Source organism: Hermetia illucens, chromosome 2, assembly GCF_905115235.1.
Source record: "Hermetia illucens chromosome 2, iHerIll2.2.curated.20191125, whole genome shotgun sequence".
NCBI classification, from domain to species: domain Eukaryota; kingdom Metazoa; phylum Arthropoda; class Insecta; order Diptera; family Stratiomyidae; genus Hermetia; species Hermetia illucens.
The window spans coordinates 77,031,558-77,053,839 of record NC_051850.1 but is presented as its reverse complement, the minus strand read 5'-3'; the positions used below and the strand labels follow the sequence as shown (position 1 = coordinate 77,053,839).

The 22,282-nt window shown below is 41.6% G+C and overlaps 1 protein-coding gene across 1 annotated transcript; it reads right to left on the bottom strand.

Annotated features, from left to right (window-relative positions):
• Positions 1-438: 438 nt before the first annotated feature.
• LOC119648472 (sentrin-specific protease 1-like) lies at positions 439-1,885 on the bottom strand. The gene is made up of 2 exons (XM_038050235.1): positions 1,673-1,885; positions 439-1,224 (listed from the first exon to the last, which is right to left on the bottom strand). Exons 1-2 carry the CDS (start codon positions 1,883-1,885, stop codon positions 439-441), a joined length of 999 nt encoding a protein of 332 aa, XP_037906163.1.
• Between the last annotated feature and the right edge of the window lie 20,397 nt (positions 1,886-22,282).

The following is a 22,282-nucleotide window of genomic DNA, read 5'->3' as shown; positions in this document are numbered from 1 at the left end:
GGTTAACGTCGTTAGGGGTTTCTGAAATTTCGAATTTGATTTTATACGGCTTCCTGTCGTATTTGGTTTTACCGCATGTTTCGCAATTATCAATGTATTCGTTGATTAGTTTTTTCAGTTTTGGGAAATAGTATTTTCCTTTCAGGTTATCATATGTTTTATTAACGCCAAGGTGTTTGTTTTCCTCGTGCTCTTTTTTATTATTTTGAGTGTTTGTTCTTGATCTAATAGATCGATTGCGCGTTTGCTATATTTTATAAAGTGCAATTTTAAATTGTTACTAAATAGTTTCACGATTAGTATTTGTAATTTGTTGTACATTGAATATGGAAGTTCAGCGAACATACAACTGAATACCCCACAGTCATAATTATTTGTTTGACGTGGACCATTCACTATATTTTCTTTTGTAAATTTTGACGTATCCAAAGGTTGCTTTCATTTGTCCATCGATTCTTCTTTGAAATAACTTTTTAGCGCTTCTAGAATTTTGCTATTTGGGTTTCCCATAGGATCATAATAATTCATAATTTTATCTTTGGGATTAATGATGGCAATACACCAATGAACCTGGTTTACGTGTACTGGGACTAATATGAAATCGTTGGAAAAAATATCGATTTTTCGTGTCCACCTACTGACTCCATTGTATCCTATTTCTAAGAGACGTGGGATGAAAAACGTATTCATCGCGTATACTTTCGGCAAACTCCCTTGTTCACTTCGTTCCATTAACAAATTTAAGTTCAAGTTTATAATTTGGTCGTTTAACCACGAGTTTCCTAGCAAGGTTGTAATATCTTGTCTAGGTAAGCGTAAGTTAATTTTTTCCATAAGCACTTCATCTAATGGACCATTATTATCTATTTTTTCTGCATTTAAGATTTGTTCTTCAGTAACGAAAGGTTCAATGTTGTCATCGTAATCTGCAAATTTCGGTTTTTTTCTGATGTTCGTTAAGTGAACGTTGTCCAATTTTGATTTTCTGTATCTAGGCTGCTCTTTATGTCTGACTGTCTTATAATTTTTAACATAACCAACCGTTCTTGTTTCACAATAATCTTCGCGTTTTTCATTAAGTTTCCGTAAGTATTTCTTCTTAGTTTTCTCAATGTTTTCCCTGCCTGTTTCCAAATTTACTGTTCTAGTTTGGACTTCTGTTGGTGTACATTTGATTGTTGAATGGAATCTTTCGTTGTAATTTCGAATCACTCTTTGTAATATCTGTTTAGGTGAAATTTTTGATTTATTTAATGCGAGCGTTCTAAATTTTGACACTATTGTATTAAAAAATCGCTCTATATCGGCATTTCCGGTGTGGCTATGTGGTTTTGTTACATGTAAGGTAACGTCTTCCGTTTGTAAAAAAATGTTTATATGAATTGTATTCAATTCATTCTCTCCTACTATTGTATTCAATTCATTCCCTCCTACTATTTTTTTGGGTTTACCAATTTTGATGAAGTGCTCTTCTAAGGTTTCCACTATCGTACGCTGTAAGCCAAGTACACTGAGCCAAATTTAGAAAATTTATCTATAATAGTTAAAAAGTCATGCTTCATAATTGTGAAGATATCACATATCACATTGTGAAGATATCACATATCTATCTTTCTGAGGTTTGAAACTTTGGTTTAATTGGTTTCCTGTCATATTTCACTGCTTGACATACCTCACATTGATTAATAACGATGTGAATTAATTCGAGAAGATTTGGATAGAAAATTTTGTACCTCATGGAATTGAAAGTTTCCTGTATACCTGAATGCATACTTTCGCGTACATGGTAGAATGAAATTTGTTTGACCGCTTCTGTTTCAATGTCAATGTCACGAGCCCTGCGTGAACATCTTATGAATTTAATGCTTCCATCGGTGGAAAACATTTCTCTTAACTTTTGTTGCACTATAATACTTCTGGTCAGATATTTCAGAATAAATTGCTGTTTTTCCTTTTTTTATGTATCTCCTTAAAATATCACTCAAATTAGTAAAATCATTTTCTGAGATATATATGATTCTTCTTTTGTGTTTCACTTCAAACTCATGTGCTTTATCATTAGTTAAAATGATTTGAGTTTTGAACTTGTTTACAATGTCCTCTTTTATCGGGATATGATCTAACATTGATTTGATTGTCTGTTTTGACCGATTGCTAACCACTTCCGTTTGGTTGTTCTATTTGACTCAAAAAATCTGCAACTTTATTCTCTTTTCCTTTGAGGTATTCAATGTCAAATTGATACTCTCCTAGTTTCAATAACCATCTTTGATGTCGTGGTGACAGACCTTTCCCTCTATATTTTGCATGAAAGTATTTTATCGGTTGGTGATCTGTCAGGATTTTGAATCTATTACCATACAGATATGGTCGAAAGTAATTCACCAACCAAATGATGGCGAGATAAATGTCAATAAATGGCGGTATAAATATTAATGGACTGGAGTATTTCGACTTACTTTTACATATTATGCCCTGTGACTCCATGTCGGCAATCTGTTTTCGTACCTCCTCCTCGTGCTTGGGTGGGTAACGATAAAGTTTAAAATTAATTTGCGCAGTTTTTTGTAGTTTGTAGTTTTTATTTCGTGTAAAATTGATGGTGTACTCGTAAGTTGTTTGGAATTTCCACCAACTTGTTGTATTCTTCGGGATTCCCTCTAATGTATATATTTGTTTTTCTGAATATGGTTTATTCAAAAAGTTAATCGTTTGATTATTTAAAGTAATGGTATTTTCTTCTAAGTTAACAATTGGATCGAGTTTATTGAGAAGACCCAATAGGTATGGGTATTGGTATTTTCTGTTAATAAGCCGTTTGGCTTTCCACCTAATCATTGCATCAGGTGGCGGATTTAGTTCAATAGAGGCTGGTGTATGTATTTCGAAATTGATTACATCTTTCCCTGTAACTTGCGGACAAATGTAAAAGGTTTATTTTGACTATTTTGAAATTTTGGATTTCGTCATTAATTATACTGAAAGACGATCCTGTGTCTACTAATGCAATGTATTTTTCTTTATTTATTGTGATTTGTATGAGTGGTAAATCATCCGTGGCTAATTCCAAAAAAAATCTTCACTTTTACTATTAATTTCATTTGTAATTTTTTCAGTGAGATTATTGTCTGAAGTTGAGTTTTGATTGGTTTCATTTTTGCTCTCATGGTTGCGTTGAACATTGTCAAATTCCATAGGTTCTATGGCTAATTGTCTATTTGATCTCCTTGTTTGACCTGATCTAAAATTTGACCTTGCTTGCCCTGAATTATTAAAATTGTTGGATCTAAAATTTCCACTTCTATTTTGATAGTTATTTGAATTTGAGTTATTATGACTATCCGAATTGTTTTCCTCCCTTTTTCGTTGTCGTAATGTTTGTGTTTATAATGTCCTGAATTGTCATGATTTGTAGTCTGTGAATTTGGACTTTTATGTTTGTTTCTACTTTGTTTTTGATATGAATTATTTGGTTTAAATTTTCGAAATTCTGGTCTAATACACTCATTCTCAAAACGTCTTGATCTCATTATATTTATAATTGTATCAAAATCATTTTCAACATATATTTTTTCTAATAATACACCTTGACATATTTCTTTGATTGTATTCACTAATAGTGAATTCACATTCCCTAAGTCAATATATGTATCATCTTTGTAATATATAATAAGCTCATCAGTGTTATATTTTATTTTCCGAACTTTCTCAACTAATTCGTTAACAGAATTTGCTCTAAGATTATTAATTTGTCTGTAGATTTCGAATGGCTCGATTTCTGGACGATAACGTAACTTTAGTTGTTTTTTTATTAGCTCCCAGTTGTCGGTTTCTGGAAAATTGATGACTGCGTTTTTTGCTTCTCTTAGGATTTTCTCGTAGAAAATAGTTCTTGTAGCCAACTGTTTTTTCTCCTGGCTGGTTATTTTACTGAGGTAGTATTCTGTACTACTAATGAAACTGTTTATAGTAACTTCACCTACTCCGGTGAATGAGTTCATTAATTTTATCTCCCTTAAGGTATGGTCATCGAACGAATTTGATGGTTGTGTTAAATTAGATGCCTCTTGCCACGCTAAAGCTAACTGGTTCAATTGACGTTCCCTTTCTTGAAGTTGGAATTGGAGTTGTAGAATATGTTCCTCCATTTCTGTTTATTTCCTAATCTGTCTCCTATTAATGAAACTTTCCTCCTTTTTAAGGTTTTGTGTGAAACCAAACCTTATTAGAATCGAGACGGTGTCTGTCTGTCCGTCTGTCCGTCTGTCTGTCTGTCTGTCTGTCTGTCTGTCTGTCACACCCTATTTATTCGGAAACGGCTGGACCAATTGTCACGAAAATTGGTGAGATTATGTAATCTAGTGATCCCTTTACATGCAGTAAGTGGCGCCATCTTGTGTTAAGTTTAAGGGGGGCTTCCCGTACATGTGAATGGAGGCTGCAAATTTTTTTTTCACAGAATGTAGCCATGTAGGGTATCAAATGAAAGGTCTCAATTAGTACTTTTCGAAGCTGGTTCAATATTTGATATTAGATGAAACATAGGGGAGTGAGGGTTCAAAATATGACCCCCAAAAAGTGTAACAGGTCTCGTTCTCAGAACCTATCCAACCGAAAAATCCGAAAAAAAATCACAGTGGTGCATCTCTATGAAATCTAGGCCTCAAAATATATCCGGTTCCGATATCTGCACAAATAAAGTTAATAACAGTATATTTCCACATTTTAGAAATTTACCCGGCACCCCCCTTATGTTCATCCCAGAAGTATAATGCACAGTTTGGTCAAGTTTGAAGAAAATCCAACTATTACTAACAAAGTTATAGGGGGTGAAACTTTACAATTTTTTGTGAATTTCGTGCACTCTACAACCCGCATGACGTCATCATCACATATCAATTCGTCAATACCACAACGAAATGAATTCTTATGAATTGGGTCGCAGACAATTATTTTGTTTTAGTTTTTTAGTTATTTGTCAACCCACATGTGTGTATGTAGGTATATAATATATGCGTGCTAATGAACTTTGCGGGTAATGCCTAATTCAGTTAGATATAAGACGTAAATCGGAAATATGGGTACGATAAATTTAGATACGTGCATATATGTGTACAGTAGGTAATAGGCAGTTTGTTTGTTTAGGGTGAGCGTGATATCTATGGCTCTAATATGTACGTATGTCTCGTAGTTTGGAAAAATATGAAGGATTATGTTGAATTTGTAACTATATACGGACAGAAAAATGTGCGTTGAAGTTTCTCACATAAGATGAACACAAAACCTTTATACCCGAGGCGCGAGCTTCCGGTATTCCGACTTGTTTTCTTTTCTACTACAACGCTCCACTGTGGTAACTAAGTGTAGTGTTACTTTCTATTACCCTTTTGTTCTTGACCAAATCCGGCTTAAAATTTTCACTTCCTTTTGTTCAGTTAGTTTTGCACTCACTTGTTTTATATAACATATTATTATTATTTTTTTTTTTCATTCTGGACAGATTCCTTGCCAGCCTCTGGAAGAGTTTGAAGTAACCTTTTAGTCTTAATATTTGTTACTTTGACCCAAAATTAATTAATTACTCAATGTTTCATGCCTTTGTCGGCTGCAAACATGAGTTTGGTTCTATTTAATTACCGTTGTTGCGGTACACAATTTGTTTGATTTGAGTTGGTGTTATCCTTTTCGGCTTTAACCAATTATATCAATTTTATTAGATCACTCAATTACAAATCCATTCACTATGGATTTATGATTCCACTATCGCGACACTTTATTAATTAACTAGAGAATTACCGACTGCGCCAGTTTGGGTGCACCGAACAAAAAAAAGAACTAAACAATTTGTGGACTAATTATAGTTTATTTAAAAAAGGCTCGGACAGAGTTTCGGCTTATGAGAGTATAACTTCAATGGGGCGAGTGTTACGTTTACGTGCTTTATATATTCTAATTATGCAATTTACCGGTGTACACTTGCATTTTTGTAATTTGAAGAAATCAGCTGACATTGTGTCTGGACTTTAGACAGGTGTCCAATTTCTAGTTTGCAAATGAATTTTATTGTTTTGGAATTTCTAGATATTATTTCTATTAATTAGGTTGGAATTTATCTGACTAAGTATTTTAGTTACGTTGTCATCTGATGACATATACATAATTCCAACGAAGGGTTTTTGAATCGGGGTCCTTGAGACTTTGTAGCCATACTAATGGTCTATGGTCGGTTTTGATTTCGAATTTTATATCGTAAAGGTAGGGTCTGAAATATTTTGTAGCCCAAACGATTGCTAAAAGCTCTTTCTCTATGGTTGAGTAATTCCGTTCATGTACATTGAGAGTTCTCGTAGCAGAAGAGATTGGATGTCCTTTCTGTGATGGAATGGCGCCTATGGCTTTATTGCTAGCGTCTGTGGTTAGAATGAATTTTTCCTTGAAGTTTGGATACGTCAGGATTGGATAGTTGACTAACATTTGTTTGAGTTTTTCAAAGGAGTTTATATATTTGGGATCGTTATAATCGATCTGATTCTCATTTTTGAGTGAGTCTGTTAATGGTGTCGCTATTTTTGCGTAGTTTTGGATAAATTTTCTATAGTATCCAGTGATTACTAGGAAATTGCGAATTTGTTTCTGAGTTTTAGGGATTTTAAGTTTTTTTATGACTTCAATTTTATTTGGGTTGGGTTTTATACCATTCGAAGTTAATATGTCACCTAGAAATTCGGTTTCTTTTCCGAAAAATTTGCATTTGTCAACCTGTATTTTCAGGTTGTGTTCCTGTAATTTCTGGAAGATTAACTTGGTATTGTTTTCCATCTCCTGTATGGAGGTGCCAAAGATTAAAATGTCGTCTAGATATAAAATGCAGATTTCATTGATATGATCCGCTAATACTTCATTTAATACTTCATTTACCATGCGCTGAAAAGTAGCAGGTGCATTTTTTAAACCGAAGAGCATACGATTAAATTCGAAGTGTCCCTGAGGTGTACTGAAGGCTGTTTTGAACTTGTCTGTTTCTTGTATTTCCATTTGGTGGAATCCTTTTGCAAGGTCCAATGTAGCGAAGTATTGTGCCTTTCCGAGTTTATCGAACAGGTTTTCTATGTTTGGAATTGGAAATTTGTCTTCGACAGTAATTTCGTTTAATTTGCGATAATCGATTACCAAATTGGACTATTGTAAGATGATTGACTTTTTCTGATAATGCCTTTTTCTAGCATTTCGGTTATTTGTCTGTTCACTTCCTGCTCATGGACAGGTGGGAATCTGTAGATTTTTGTATAGATGGGTTTGTCTGACGTTAAGTCTAATTTGTGACGGGTTTGACAGGTTGCTGTAAGTAAATCTCCGTCTTTATACATTAAATTGTTGAATTTTTTTAGGATAATGGTGAGAGACTGTTGATATTTTGGTTCAATAACGGGTTCTATGACTTCAGTATTATTGATTTCCTCTGGTGGAGCTTAATTGAAAGGGATTCTGGTTAGTCCTATTTGTAGGTATCCAAATCCAGAGAATATTGCTACGTTCAATGGATATAGAGGTTTTGTCCTATTATGCCTTTGAAAGATTTGATTGAAAAATCCATGATGTTCCATAAGATTTTGTGATCTTCTGGCATTTCAAATTGTTTTGGCATATTTGTTTTAATTTTGTGTATAACATTGTTGTTACCACCTAATCCTGCTATTGGGGTCGGAATGTCGAGTTTAATTTTTGGTAGATTTTCAAGGCAATTTTGATCGAGACTAGATGTTGTTGCTCCTGTATCTATCAGGACTGGAATTGTTTCACCATCGATTGATAAATTTATTATGGCTAAAGGGTTTCCGAGGCAAATATTTGAAAATTTTGCTCAGGTTGTTTGGTTTGTGTGGACATTTTGGAAATATAGCTCATGTCCTTGGAGTCTAGGTTTGGTCTGGGAGTATATCCCGAATTATATTTAGAATAGGTAATTTGTGTTGTCCGTTGTTGTTGTGTGTCCGGATAGCTGAGTGGTTAGAGAACAAGGCTGTCGTACGGAAGCGCGGTTCAAATCTCGCTGGTGGCAGAGGGATTTGTATCGTGATTTGACGTCGGATACCAGTCGACTCAGCTGTGAATGAGTACCTGAATCAAATCAGGGTAATAATCTCGAGCGAGCGCAATGCTGACCACATTGTCTCCTACAGTCTACTGTAGTGTACCGTTACGGTCTTGAATGGAGTGCTCTAAAACACTTCAAGGCCCTGATCCAATATGGATTGTTGTGCCAACGATTATTATTATTATTATAATTTGTGTTCGCTTAAATGCGTCTGGAGTTTCTGACCTATTAGTTTCATTCCTTTTCTGAGAATGGTTATTGAATTTATTATATTTATATTCGGAATTGTAGTTCCTTTGGGGTTTATTAAAACTTTGGTTAGTTTGTTTGAAAATGTAATTACCATTGTCCCTATTTTGAGGATATTCAATGTTTTGATTATTATATTTGTTATAACTTTTGTTGTATTTGAAATTATTTTGATTTTGATTGGGGTTTTTCTAATATTTAGTGGGTTGAAATTCGTCTTTAATTGCCGTAGCATCCACTCTGTCAATGGTTTGTTAGAGGTAGTTGCAAGCTTCGGTTAGATTAGTTGGTTTTTTCGCGTCTAGAGCCCAAAATTCTGCTAAGAATTTACTTAAGACAATTTTGTCTGAATTTTTGTGATTGTAGATGATAGAGTCGAGCTGGTTAGGATCCTGCTCATATTTAAGCGAAAGCAGATTTTTGATTTCCAAGAGTTTGTGATACAGTTCATATACTGTATAATTTTTATTTAATTTATGGTTAAAATTAGTTATTCTCTGTAGTTTTGCGATGATTGAGTCGTAAGGGTCTGATACGCCAAATTCGTTTTTGAATGCTGCTGCAACGGAGTGCCAGCGTTTGTCTAGGAGATTTAAATAGGCTTGTAAAGCTCTGCCTTTTATTCGTTGAATTATAATATCGTAGACGAACATTCTTTCGTCGCCAAAGGGTGCTAGTGCTAATATTTTGTTGACACGTGATATCCACGTAGTTAACATATGTTTTTCGCCATCGAATATCGGTATATTTTCGGTTCGTCGAAGGACTTCATTGTATGCAATGGTGAAGGGTTGGACTTCTGGTCTACTGACACTTGGTCCTTGCTGTGTAGCCATTTTGTTGGTTGTTGATTGGTTGGTTTAAAGGTTTTACCTAAGGCCTCTCGTTCATTAGATACTTACTTTGCGGTGTCAGTATGAATTTCTACAAAGCTAAGACAGTGTTCAATACTGGTAATGACCTATAGTTGTTCAGGATTTATAGTTGAACTGATTTTAGGGCTTCCGTAGGCGTGCTCGCCCCACCGGTAGCGTTCTCTTGTCAGTTATGTTTTTTTTCAAGATCTGGTGATGACTTTTTCTAATCTAACACTTTCACTATTAATGTTACTTGTTTTTTATGTTTGCCAACTCAGTTTGTCCTGGTTCGAGGAGAATTCTCTGAAAATTCGTCCTATGAGGCGATGGTAGCCTATTTTATATTAATTTGATCCAAATTCTCTTAAAATTCTGGAGTCTGGGCCTTGCAATACCCTGTTTATTATGTCTTTTAGGTTGACCGGAATCACAACTGGTGTTACGGTGACAGTTTCTTTCCAGGTTCCCGGTCGCGTTTGTATTATATTTATAGGATTTCTTTGCCGTGTCCTCTGGATCGATTTTGGCTTAGCGGAATATTTTACAATTACTAAATAACGACCCAACCGCCACTTACGAAATAGTACAACCGACTATTCAAAATAAAAAACGGGGTAACTATTCGGAGTAATTAAGCTTCTATTAATTCAATAATTTGCCTAAGACTAAAGACCTAGATCAATTCTAACTTATATTTATAGTCGAGTTGAACAAAGGGCGCAAATTTGCATCTTTTGTAACGCGATGTCGCTCAATGTTCGTTTCAGTCATGTTTTTGTTTATATTGAAATGTCGCTTATCTCTTGTGGATAGATTCTAGCTTCTGTTAGAATGACCATGTTTACATTATTTCGTTTGAGTTTTGCAAGATAGGTTTTATGAAGATAAGATATTGATGACTCATACGTATTATGGGCATGTGGTGTTTGCGTATAGTGGAGTGACAGGACATGTAACCATATATATATATACCAGGTCTACCTCCGCGAATGCTTCGAGAAGAAGACGTCCCCTCACATTAGTTGTCCGGCTGCCCCATTCAAGAGGCCACGCTTTGAAATCGCCTGTTATTATGGTCCGCCAACGTCCCCTTCCATCCAAAACAAGAGTGGCAAGCATCCCCTCACTTTCGCTCTGATGAAGCCCTCCCCCGAGTGCTCCATTATTTCCTGCTTGTTATCCACAAGCCCATAGCGCTGCATGACTCGTTTGGTCTTTGACCCAAACGCTACCACCGTCGTTTCGATATGGTTTACTTATTATGGCCACATCGATGTTTTTCACGCGGGTGGTTTGCGCGAGTAGATCCATCGCCGCCTCGAAGTGGTTGAGGTTGATTTGTATCAACCTCATCTGGGATTTGTGATAAGGGCTCTCCCGTATTCTGGGCACCTGCTGCTGCCTGCAACGTACCGATGATCCACACCCTCCTTTGCTTTGCACGGTAGACAATTTGGGTCAGCTCCGCAGTCCTTGCTGATAGGGCCTTCCACTCCGCATCTCCTGCATTGCTTGGACCTGCCATTTCGACTAGTGCATGCCTTCGTAATGTGACCAAAGCCAAGGCCGTTTTAACGCCACCTGTTCCCTAAGACGACACATAACCCAACCTATTCTCATTCTCCCTGCTGCTAACAGTTTGAGTGCATTCTCTACTGGTAGGCTGATGATGGTGGTTTGTGTTCAACCATAGGCTTTCCTTAGCGCTTTCACCCCTGACTCTTGTAGTCCGGCAAGATCGAACTGTTTCTCCAACGCTTCGCGAACCTCCTCTTTCGTTGTGATTTCATCTATATGTTTGCGGATTATAGTGATCTCCGGCCTGCTAGCTCTTATGTCGGCTTCTTACCCTAAAGTCTTCCCGATTTGGCTTAAGAATTTGTCCGCAGTTACATCCTTGTATTTCTTAAGCTCCAACATAAAATATCCTTTCTGGGACCGTCTAATGCGGCTGAACATTGTCTTCCAAATTATTGAGTTCGGGATCCGCCTTCACTTTCCTGAGAATGTCGCCGTATGACCCTTCGCCTCGTTTGGAAATGATAATCACCTCCAGTCTTACCTTCCTCCGATAATTTCTTTTCCGCGGTTCTACCTTCCTCCAAGCTTCTGCATCCGCCTTTGAAGATCCGATCCGTTTTCTCGAGGTCGCCACTGCAATATTTTCACTGCCAGCTTCAGTAGTAATTTTCATGAACTCCGCCTTTTTGGGAGTTGAGTCCTTTTTCCTTTGCAAGGTTTGCTGGCCTGTTGAGTCATTCAGCATTTCGCGCAGCCTCTTCTCCGGTTTCTCCCCGGTGGTGTTTTGAACCAGCGTTACTTGAGTTGCCTGGATCAATTTTCCAATCGGCGACTGCCCTACTCGTTCGTCCTGAGCCTTGCCGTACGCCAAACGGATACCCCTTATATTTTGGTGAATGTTCCTGCGCTCCTTTATAAACTCACACACATGATCTTTTTACCGAGGGCAGTAAAGGCAGCTCCAGACTGATCGTTGCCTAAAACATCGCACGGGTGATTCGGCGTCAACGATTCTTTCTCATTGAAGACACGCGCCATGCGCTTTCCGCTGGGGGTAGCGATCGCCAGGGCTTGTGCCCGTGTGGGAGGGGATCTACAAAGAATCGACCTCCTTCTGAACGGGTCCGTCAATGGGACTAGTTCCAGTCCCTCCCGTAAGCTTGTAACATTAGATGCCACACACTGCGGTCGTTGGATTTCGACGGCCGGGAGCCCGCATGCCCACTCCCAAAAACGCCTTTACTAGGTTTCCGAAGCCTCGCACCGTAATTTCATTTTCCTTCTGCGCCTCCATGTTTGGTTCTATTTCTGGGTATCCTTCCCATAACCATTTTTTAGCCACGGGTGGGTGTTTACTTCCCACCTACCCGGACTGCGCATAAGCATGCCCATACACGCACATCTCCGGATGCGTGCATGTGCATGGCCATGACACATGTGCCGAGCATTTCCCTATCCACACGAAGGGACGCGCCTGATGGGAAATTTGGCAACTCCACACAGGATATATATATGATATATATATATCAGGCGCGTGCCTTCGTGCGGAGAAGGGAATGCTCGGCGAATGTATCATGGCATGCACATGCACGCATCCGGAGATGTGCGTGTATGGGCATGTTCATGCGCAGGCCGAGTAGGTGCGAAGTAAATGCCCACCCGTGGATAAAAATTGGCTATGGGAAGGATACCCAGAAATAAAACCAAACATGGAGGAGCAGAAGAAGAATGAAGTTACGGTGCAGCGCTTTGGAAACCCAGTACCGGCGGTTTTTGGGAGTGAGCAAGCGGGCTCGCGGCCGTCAATATCCAACGACCGCAGTGCCTCAGTAGTGGGAATCTTGGCTACTGTGGCATCTAATGTTACAAGGGTGTGGGAGGAACTTGAACTGGCTCCAGTGACGGACCCGTTCAGAAGGAGCTCGATTTTTTTGCAGATCCCCTCCCACACGGCACAAGCCCCCACGATCGCTACCCCCAGTGGGAAGGGTATAGCGGGAGTCTTCGATGAGGAAGAATCACTGACGCCGATTCACCTAAGCAATGTTTTGGGCAATGATCAGTCTGGAGCTACCTTTACTGCCCTCGGTAAAAAGATAATGGAGCTGTGTGAGTTTATAAAGGAGCGCAGGAACATTTACCAAAATATAAGGGCCATGATAAGAGGCATCCGTTTCACGAACGCAAGGCCCAGGATGAACGAGTAGGGAAGTCGCCAATTGGAAAAGTGAACCAGGCAACTCAAGTAACGCCGGTTTAAAACACAAAAGGGGGGAAACCGGGGAAGAGGCTGCGCGAGAAGCTGAATGACTCAACAGGACAGCAAACCCCGAAAAGAAAAAAGGACTCAACTCCCAAAAAGGCGGAGTTCATGAAAAGTACGTCTGAAGCTGCCAGTGAAAATACTGGAGTGGCTACCTCGAGAAAAGGGGCCGAACCTTCAAAGGCGGATGCGGAAGCTTGGAGGAAGGTAGAACCGCGGAAAAGAAATTATCGGAGGAAGATTAGACCGGAGGTGATTTTCATTTCCAAACGAGGCGAAGGGTCATACGGCGACATTCTCAGGAAAGTGAAGGCGGACCCCGAACTCACCAATTTGGGAGACAACGTCAGCCGCATTAGACGGTCCCAAAAGGGAGATCTTATGTTGGAACTTAAGAAATACAAGGATGTAACCGCGGACAAATTCTTAAGCCAAATCGGGAAGACTTTAGGGCAGGAAACCAACATAAGAGCTAGCAGGCCGGAGATCACTATAACCTGCAAAGATATAGATGAAATCACATCGAAGGAGGAGGTTCGCGAAGCGTTGGAGAAACAGTTCGATCTTGCCGGACTACAAGAGTCAGTGGTGAAAACGCAAAGGAAAGCCTGTGGGGAACACAAACCGCCATCATCAGCCTACCAGTAGAGAACGCACTCAAACTGTTAGCAGCAGGGAGACAAGGGAACAGGTGGCGTTAAAACGGTGCTTTAGACGCCTTGGCTTTGGTCACATTGCGAAGGCATGCACTAGCCCAAATGACAGGTCCAAGCATTGCAGGATATGCGGAGTGAAAGGCCATATCAGCAAGGACTGCGGAGCTGACCTAAATTGTCTACCGTGTAAAGGAAAGGAGGGTGTGGACCATCGGCACATTGCGGGCAGCAGCAGGTGCCCGGAATACAGGAGAGCCCTTAGCACAAATCGCAGATGAGGTTGACACAAATCAACCTTAACTACTGCGAGGCGGCGCAGGATCTACTCGCGCAAACCATCCGCGAGAAAAATATCGATGTCGCCATACTAAGTGAACCATACCGAAACGACGGTGGTAGCGTTTGGGTCAAAGGCCAAACGGGCCAAGCAGCGCTATGGACTTGTGGAGAACAAGCCTCCGAGGAAATAATGGAGCACCCGGAGGAGGGCTTCATCAGAGCGAAGGTGAAGGGCATCCACATCTACAGCTGCTATCCTCCACCCAGCGCTACGCTCGTCGAGTATGAGCGGATGCTTCCCGCTATTGTTTTGGATGCAACAGGACCTTGGCCGATCATAACAGCAGGCGATTTCAAAGTGTGGCCTCTTGAATGGGGCAGCCGGATAACTAATGTGAGGGGACGTGTTCTCCTCGAAGCATTCGCGGAGCCAGACGTGGTACTGGAGAATGTTGGGTCTTCGTACACTTTCCGGGGAAGGGACTGGAGTCTATAGTGGACCTGACTAACGTGAGTGCCACTTTAGCCAGTAGAATCGCTTGGCATGTCAGTGAGGACTATACTCACAGCGACCATCAGGCAATCTGCATAGAGATCAAGGGCGGATCGAGCTCGAAAAAGAATTTTCGCAGAATGCCGGGTGGTATGCTTGGCTAGACAGTGAAAGCTTTCGGAGGGGGACACGTTTTCCGCGGTGCTCAAATCCGACATATCCCTGAATGGTACGGCTGGAGAGAAAACCACCCAGATCACCCGATGGGTGACGGAAGCATGCGATGCTACTATGCCCAGAAGGCGATTGCTCCCCACTAGGCAACCCAACTACTGGTGTAACAACGAAATCGCAAGTTTGCGAGCCGCATGTTTCCGGGCAAAGGGGCTTTGCCACAAGCAACTGTGCGGCCGCCTAAAGGAAGCCATTCGGAGGAGCAAAAAGAACTGCTTCAAACAGCTGTGCAACCATGCCGACCATGCCCTTGGGGCGAGGCTTAGCGAGTGGAGATGAAAAGGCTGCGGGAATCACCCCAGGTGACCTGTCCGCGCCTCCTGGAACAGATTGTTACCGCTCTGTTCCCTCACCACGAAAATAGGGGAAGGCAAATTTTTGTCCAGCTAAATGACGGCATAATACGGCCTGTAACTGTGGAGGACACAAGACCCCAAGTTTGGATGGCATCCCCAACCGAGCTTTGAAACTGGCAGTGAAGACTAGGCCCGACGTTTTCGCCAACACTTTCGAGGCGTGCCTAAATGAAGGAATATTCCCTGCCCAGTGGGAAACGCAAAAGTTGGTGTTGCTTCCGAAGCCTGGCAAGCCACCTGGAAACCCAGCGTCGTATCGTCCTATCTGCCTGTTGGATACAATGGGGAAGATGATGGAGAGAGTCATCTACAACAGACTCCTGCCCATCGTCGAAGCCAGCAATGGTTTGTCGGAACGCCAGTTTGGTTTCCGACGCGCGCACTCTACGGTGGACGCAATTGGCATGGTGGTAATCCTGTCAAAAGTTGCACTGATTTCTGGCGGCTGCTGTGTCGTGGTGGCGTTGGATGTCAAAAACACATTCAACTCGGTCACCTGGAATAGAATTAAAGGGGCGTTGGCTGACATAGGCGCCCCCGGATACGTAGCGAATTTGGTGGAAAACTACCTCTCAGAGAGGACTCTCTGGTAGAGCACGGATGAGAGCCCCAAAGAGTTCATTGTCACAGTCGGGGTACCACAGAGATCGGTACTTAGTCCCCTGTTGTGGAATATCATGTATAATGGGGTGCTTGCTCTTCCCGTCCCACAGGGGACTACGATTGTCGGCTTTGCTGATGACCTAGCTGTGGTTGTTGCAGCAAAACACCCAGATGTGGAGGTTTACGCAACGGAAACAGTGAGAGCGGTAAAGTCCTGGTTAGGAAAGGCCGGGCTGACCTTGGTGGATGCGAAAACGAAAGCGGTCTTAATAACGAAACGCTGGAAAAATAACACTGTGAAAGTGGAGGTCGGTGGAAATACGGTCGTATCAAAGCCGGCTATTAAATACCTGGGGGTAATAATTGACACCAAATTGAGTTTTAGGGAGCACCTAGAGTATGCATGCCAAAAGGCAGTCAGTGCCACCACGGCACTTGCAAAAATGTTGCCAAATATTGGTGGACCGAAACATTGCCGGAGGTTGATGCTCGCTGGAGTGGTGCGCTCCATCCTGCTCTACTCGTCGCCTGTGTGGGCAGAGGCGCTTGCAAACCCTCAGAGACGGAAGCAGGTGAACTCAGTTCACCGGCGGATGGCTTTGAGGGTTTACAGTGCTTTTTGAACCACATCAGATGAGGCAGTATTGGTGGTGGCAGCCATGATCCCGGTTGACATTCTGGCCAAAGAAATGAGTGTCCTGTACAATGCAAGATGTATGGAGGGGCATGCACAGCGTAGAAATGCGACAAGGTCAGAGTCGCTTGATCTCTGGCAACGCAGATGGGACGAGTCTACGAAAGGTCGGTGGACGCACAGGCTCATTCCCAACATTGGGGTGTGGCTCGAGCGAAAACATGGGGAGACCAACTACCACATTACCCAGTTCCTCACGGGACACGGTGGTTGCTACAGGCAGTATCTGCACCGCTTTGGGTTGGATGATTCTCTGAACTGTCCCAGATGCAGTGGCATACCGGAGGATCCAGAGCATGTGATGTTTCACTTCCCACGATTTGCGATGGAGAGAAGGAGCTTGGGCCAGGTGCTGGGCAGGAGAGTGACTCCGGAGAGCTTGGTTACTGAGATGCTGGAGTCCGAGGAGAAGTGGCTTGCGGTTGGCTCCGCAGTCATCCAAATGCAGGAGGAGTTGCTGAAGGAACAAAGAAGGAGGAAAGCTGCAAATAGGAGAAGGATGAATGCCTAAGAGCAAACCTACCCCGCGAAGTAATACCTTGATAGTTGTCCCGCGGGGCTGGGGCTGGAGAGACCGGAGGTTGGTTGTTAGTGGGTGTGAATTCCACACGCGCCCGCTGTAGTTCCGGCGTTCGAGCGGTGGAGCGGCGGCGGACGTGTCTTTCTAAGATTTTTCACCTCCGTGTGCGTACATATATATATATATATATACGAGACGCCAGGTTAATCCGGACCTGACTGGCAAACGCAGAGCTGTATGCGACTAGGCGCGTGTCATGGGTTGCGGATAATGACATGACCCACCGGGTCAGCTACGAATATCGCAAGTTAATCTTGTAAATAAGTAGCCGCGGACAAGCAGAACGTTTCCCTTTGTGTTCATCCACCCCGATTCTCCCCTTTCAGGGGGAGTAAACCTCCTTAACAAATCCGTAATCCGGGGTGAAGGGATCAACGCGGCTAGCGGGTGAATTGCAGTGACGTTACACAGTAATTCAGCGGCTCCCCTCCAAATACCTTGCCTACCTTTGGAGGTAACCATGGGGCATTGCAACATTGGGGCTCTGTTGCAGAGTTGACTGCTTCTCCAACACTCGTGGGAACAAAATTGGGGATAATATTTCAAATTCTTTTGATGAGTCCCCGGGGACACGAAGACAGTAGCCAACACGGTTAAGGGTCGTTCAACAACACCAGAGCGGCTCTTCGGCCTTGGATGTTTTGGCGGTTATGCCGTCAACCACCAGGGACGGGAGACCTAGGCGTCGTACGATTTGGACGAACCAACTTAACGAATTTATCATCCGCGCCTATTACCGTGTCACGGATTTGGAACGGAATCCATCAGGGTACAGACACCGTCTCCATGACGCGTTCATAACCCGCTTCCCGGAACTAAATCATGTTCCGGAGCAGAACATTGTCAATCAATACCGGGTGATTGTAAAAAATAATCGAGTTATCCTACCAACTAGGCAACAAATATTCGCAGAGGTTTCACTTGAGTTCGGTCTGGAGTCACCAACAAACCAGATTGAACAATGGAGCAACTTGTAAGGCACTCCATGAAACCAGTAATCAGGAGAAGCTTAATGACTGGGGATATCGACCCAATTTATAATGGGGTTTTGACCGCATTCCAGTTCGCATTCACAGAATATGCTGAGATTCTCCCAGACGCTAGACCAAAGATCCCAAAACTGAAGTTTACTTCGACAATTACCTACATTAGTGCTGCTGTTGACAGAATTTTGACTGATCGTTTGGCTAGCGAGATTACTGCTACAGAGTTTCACAGCCTGATCTACGTTGCAGCTGCCTCGGTTGTTCGCCTCCATAATCAACAGCTTGGAGCGAATAACAGAGGTATACGCAGAAGGACTTTACCGTCGACTCGACAAAACAGTCGAAAAGTTGAGATACGAGATTGGTCGTGTCACGCAAGCACTCCTTGGAAATCCATCACCAAGAGTGCACAGATGCGTTGCGAACACCATTGGAAACTACCATCTGTCCAATGATATGCGAATCGAAGAAAACCTCGAGGTGCTGAAGCAGAAACTTGCGGTATGGTCCAATCGCATCCGTAGGTATCACAAAGGCTTTCAGCGAAAGGCAGACAACACCTTGTTCTTCCAGAACCAACGGGGATTCTACAAAAATCTCACCAACTCAGGCAGGAAAAGTAACCTCGATCTGGATCAGGCAGAAAACTTCTGGAAAAGTGTTTGGAGCGAATCCAGCCGTTTATTTAATTTAGAAGCAGCGTGGCTCTCAGAATTTATGCGCCTATGCGAAGCCCTCCCCGAAATGACCATGCTAGACGTAACCAAAGTCGATGTAGAAACAGCCCTTGACAAGGCAGGTAACTGGAAGGCGCCAGAAGTTGACAAGATTCACAACTTCTGTCTGAAGCGGTGCAATTATACTGTAGAAGCACGTGGATAATTGCACTGTCTTCCGGACAACTAACATTCTGCTCTTCTTCTCCCTCGCTTATAAGTTCATCGTCACATAATCCCCTTCTACCGATGTCATTATTGCTCTCGAAATCAAACTTATCTTCCAATTCAATTCAAATTCAAATTAACAACAAGTCGGAATACTGGAAGCTTGCGCTTCGGGTATAAAGGTCTTGTGTTCATCTTATGTAAGAAATTTCAACGCACATTTTTCTATCCGTATATAGCTACAAATCCGACATAACCCTTCATATTGTGCCAAACTACGAGACATACGTACATATTATAGCCATAGATATTACGCTCAGGTTGTAGAGTGCTCGAAATTAAAAAAAAATGTAAAGTTTCTCCCTATAACTTCTCCTATAACTTTGTTAATAATATTAGGATTTTCTTCAAACTTGACCAATTTGTGCATTATGTTCTTCACTACACGCATGCCATGTGCTTCTGGGATGAACATAAGGGGGGTGCCGGGTGAATTTCTAAAATGTGGAAATATACTATTATTAACTTTATTTGTGCAGATATCGGAACCGGATATATTTTGAGGCCTAGATTTGGTAAAGATGCACTACCGTGATTTTTTTCAGATTATTCGGTTGGATAGGTTCTGAGAAAGAGACCTGTTACACTTTTTGGGGGTCATATTTTGAGCCCTCACTCCCTGTGTGAATGTTTCACCCAATATCAAATATTGAATCAGTTTTGAAAAGTACTAATTGAGGCCTTTCATTTGATATCCCACATGGCTACATTCTGCGAAAAAAAAATTTGCACCCTCCATTCACATGTATGGGGCCCCCTTAAACTTAACACAAAATGGCGCCATTTACTGCATGTAAAGGGAACGCCACGTTACATACTCTCACCAATTTTCGTGAGAATCGGTCTATCCGTTTCCGAATAAATCGGGTGTGACAGACAGACAGAGGCCCTCAAACTTGCCGTGAAATGTAGACCGGATATGCTCGCGGAGCTGTTCGAAACGTCCATGTGCGAGGGTATCTTTCCAGCACCGTGGAAGCGGCAGAAGCTGGTGCTGCTGCCTAAGGCTGGCAAACAGTAAGGGGTACCGTCCTCGTATAGATCCATATGTCTTCTAGACACTATGGGGAAAATGTTGGAGCGGGTTATTTAGATTGGACTACTCCCAGTCGTCGAAAGCCATATATAGGCAGTATGGGTTCCGTAAAGCCAGACCAGCCGTTGATGCCATCAGAATGGTTACTGGCTTGGCCGAAAATGCAATTCACGGAATGGGTTGTCCCAGCCAATATTGTGGTTTTAGTGGGTAAAAATCCCACACCCTGGCGTGCCCAGGCGAGAGTCTTTTGAAGATTTCCACCTCATCAAAAAAAAAGGCAGGCAGACAGATGGACAGACAGACACCGTCTCGATTCTAATAAGGTTTTGTTTTACACAAAACCGTAAAAAATGCATAACTTGTGCCGAGAGTTCATTTGAACCCCAAGCCATTTGCATTTCTGCTTCTAGCAAAGACTAATGAGATTACTTTAATAAGCATGCGCCTGAGTTAAAAAATATGAATATGAGAGCAAAAATGCATACGGTGGAGTGCTCTTGTACCCCACGACTCTTGTTAAGGGTTAAATTTAAGAAGACTCCTCATGTAAATTTTTCCCCGAATATGCTCGTATGTAGCCATGTAGATAACAAACAGACAAATATCTATGTCCACCTCAGATAAAGGTCTGCGTGCACCTCAGGATTGTGTCTGCATAATCAAAATTTGATAAATTGGCCTAGTAAGTTTTGTTCAAACCTTTATTAAAAATTCTTTCCGTTTTCCGTACATTTTAAAGCAATGATAGAACCATTTAAAAAAATTAATATATAATAAAATGTCACCAGAATATTGTGTCTGTTGAAAACGTTTCTTTTATATGGGACAATTTATTGCTGAGCAGCTTTGAACAGTGCAGAGCTAACATTGGTGATGTGAGTTGGTCTTAAGGAATAATCCCAAATTATTGCCTGCTTTTCGTAAAAGTTGTGTGCTAGCAACTGTTTGTCGTAAAGGATAGAATTTTAGTGAGCTAGCAACTTACAAAATTTGGAAACTATCTTGCTAATGATCGTTTTCTTAAGTGTCTGCATGATCTTCGGCAACTGTGTGCCGGAAGGTGGCACTTCGGATATAAAGCTTTTGTGTTCACCTTATGTAAGAAACCTTAACAGACATTTTTCTATTCGTAATATTACAGCCATAGATATTATACTCACCCTAAACATTTATATGCATGTATTTCCGATTTACTTCGCGCATACATATGTATTATACATATTTAGTACGTATTAATATACGTACGCATTTAATAATACGGCTGGTTTAATATACAGATGTCTCTATCTGAATTAGACACTAGCCGCAAACTTCATTAGCACGCATGTACTATTTGTATTGGATTTTCTTCAAACTTGACCAGGTTGTGGATTATGTTATCCCTTACCCCGACACTGTACTTCTGGGAGGAACATAAGGGGGGTTGCCGGATAAATTTCTAAAATGTTTAAATATACTACTATTAGCTTTATTTCTGCAGATATCGGAACCGGATGTATTTTGAGGCCTAGATTTCGTAAAGATGCACCACTGTGATTTTTTTCAGATTTTTCAGTTGGATAGGTTCTGAGAACGAGACCTGTTAGACTTTTTTGGGGGTCATATTTTGAGCCCCTCCTCTCCTATGTTTCACCCGATATCAAATATGGAACCAGTTTCGAAAAGCACTAATTGAGCCCTTTGGCCTTGGCCACATTTTATGAAAAAAAAATGTGCAACCTCCGTTCACATGTATGGGGAATTCCTCCTTAAACTTAACACAAAATGGTGCCACTTACTGTATGTAAAGGGAACAACAGATCACATGCTTGTATCAAGTTTCGTCACAATCGGTGCAGCCGTTTCCGAATAAATCGGCTGTCACAGACAGACAGACAGATAGACGGACACACAGACATTGACTCGATTCTAATCAGGTTTTGTTTCACACAAAACCTTAAAAAACGTCCGAACGCGTTTTCTTATCGCGTTTTGTCGTCGTCGACCTTCAGAATTTTGAAAAACTTGTCTCAAATGGACTAAACGGTTAGAAGACAAACTTTATCAGCAGTTGCAAAGTAAGCACCGTCCATCTGTGGATCGGCGCAAATTCATATAGCAATGCAAAATTTTGGGAAAACGCCATTTCCGTGGTAAGTTCGCCACAGTTTTCCAGTGTGTGCATTTGGTGGTGATGTTGTAAGAACTTGTATTAATATGTGCTTCCATCGTTTTGTTACCGACAGCAGTAGCGGATTCCCCTAGTTTGTTTCTGAAAGAAGAAGGAACTATTGTGCAGCGCTTACCATTACACAAGAACTGATAAGGTGTTTGGCTTTTCCAGCGAGCTCAGCCAAAGATGTCGCAGTTGTTTTTGGTGGCTTGTGATCGGTGTGCTATCCGTATTTGCTTAATTGTTAGGAGCTATTGGAATAGAAACTGCTAGTCTGTTGA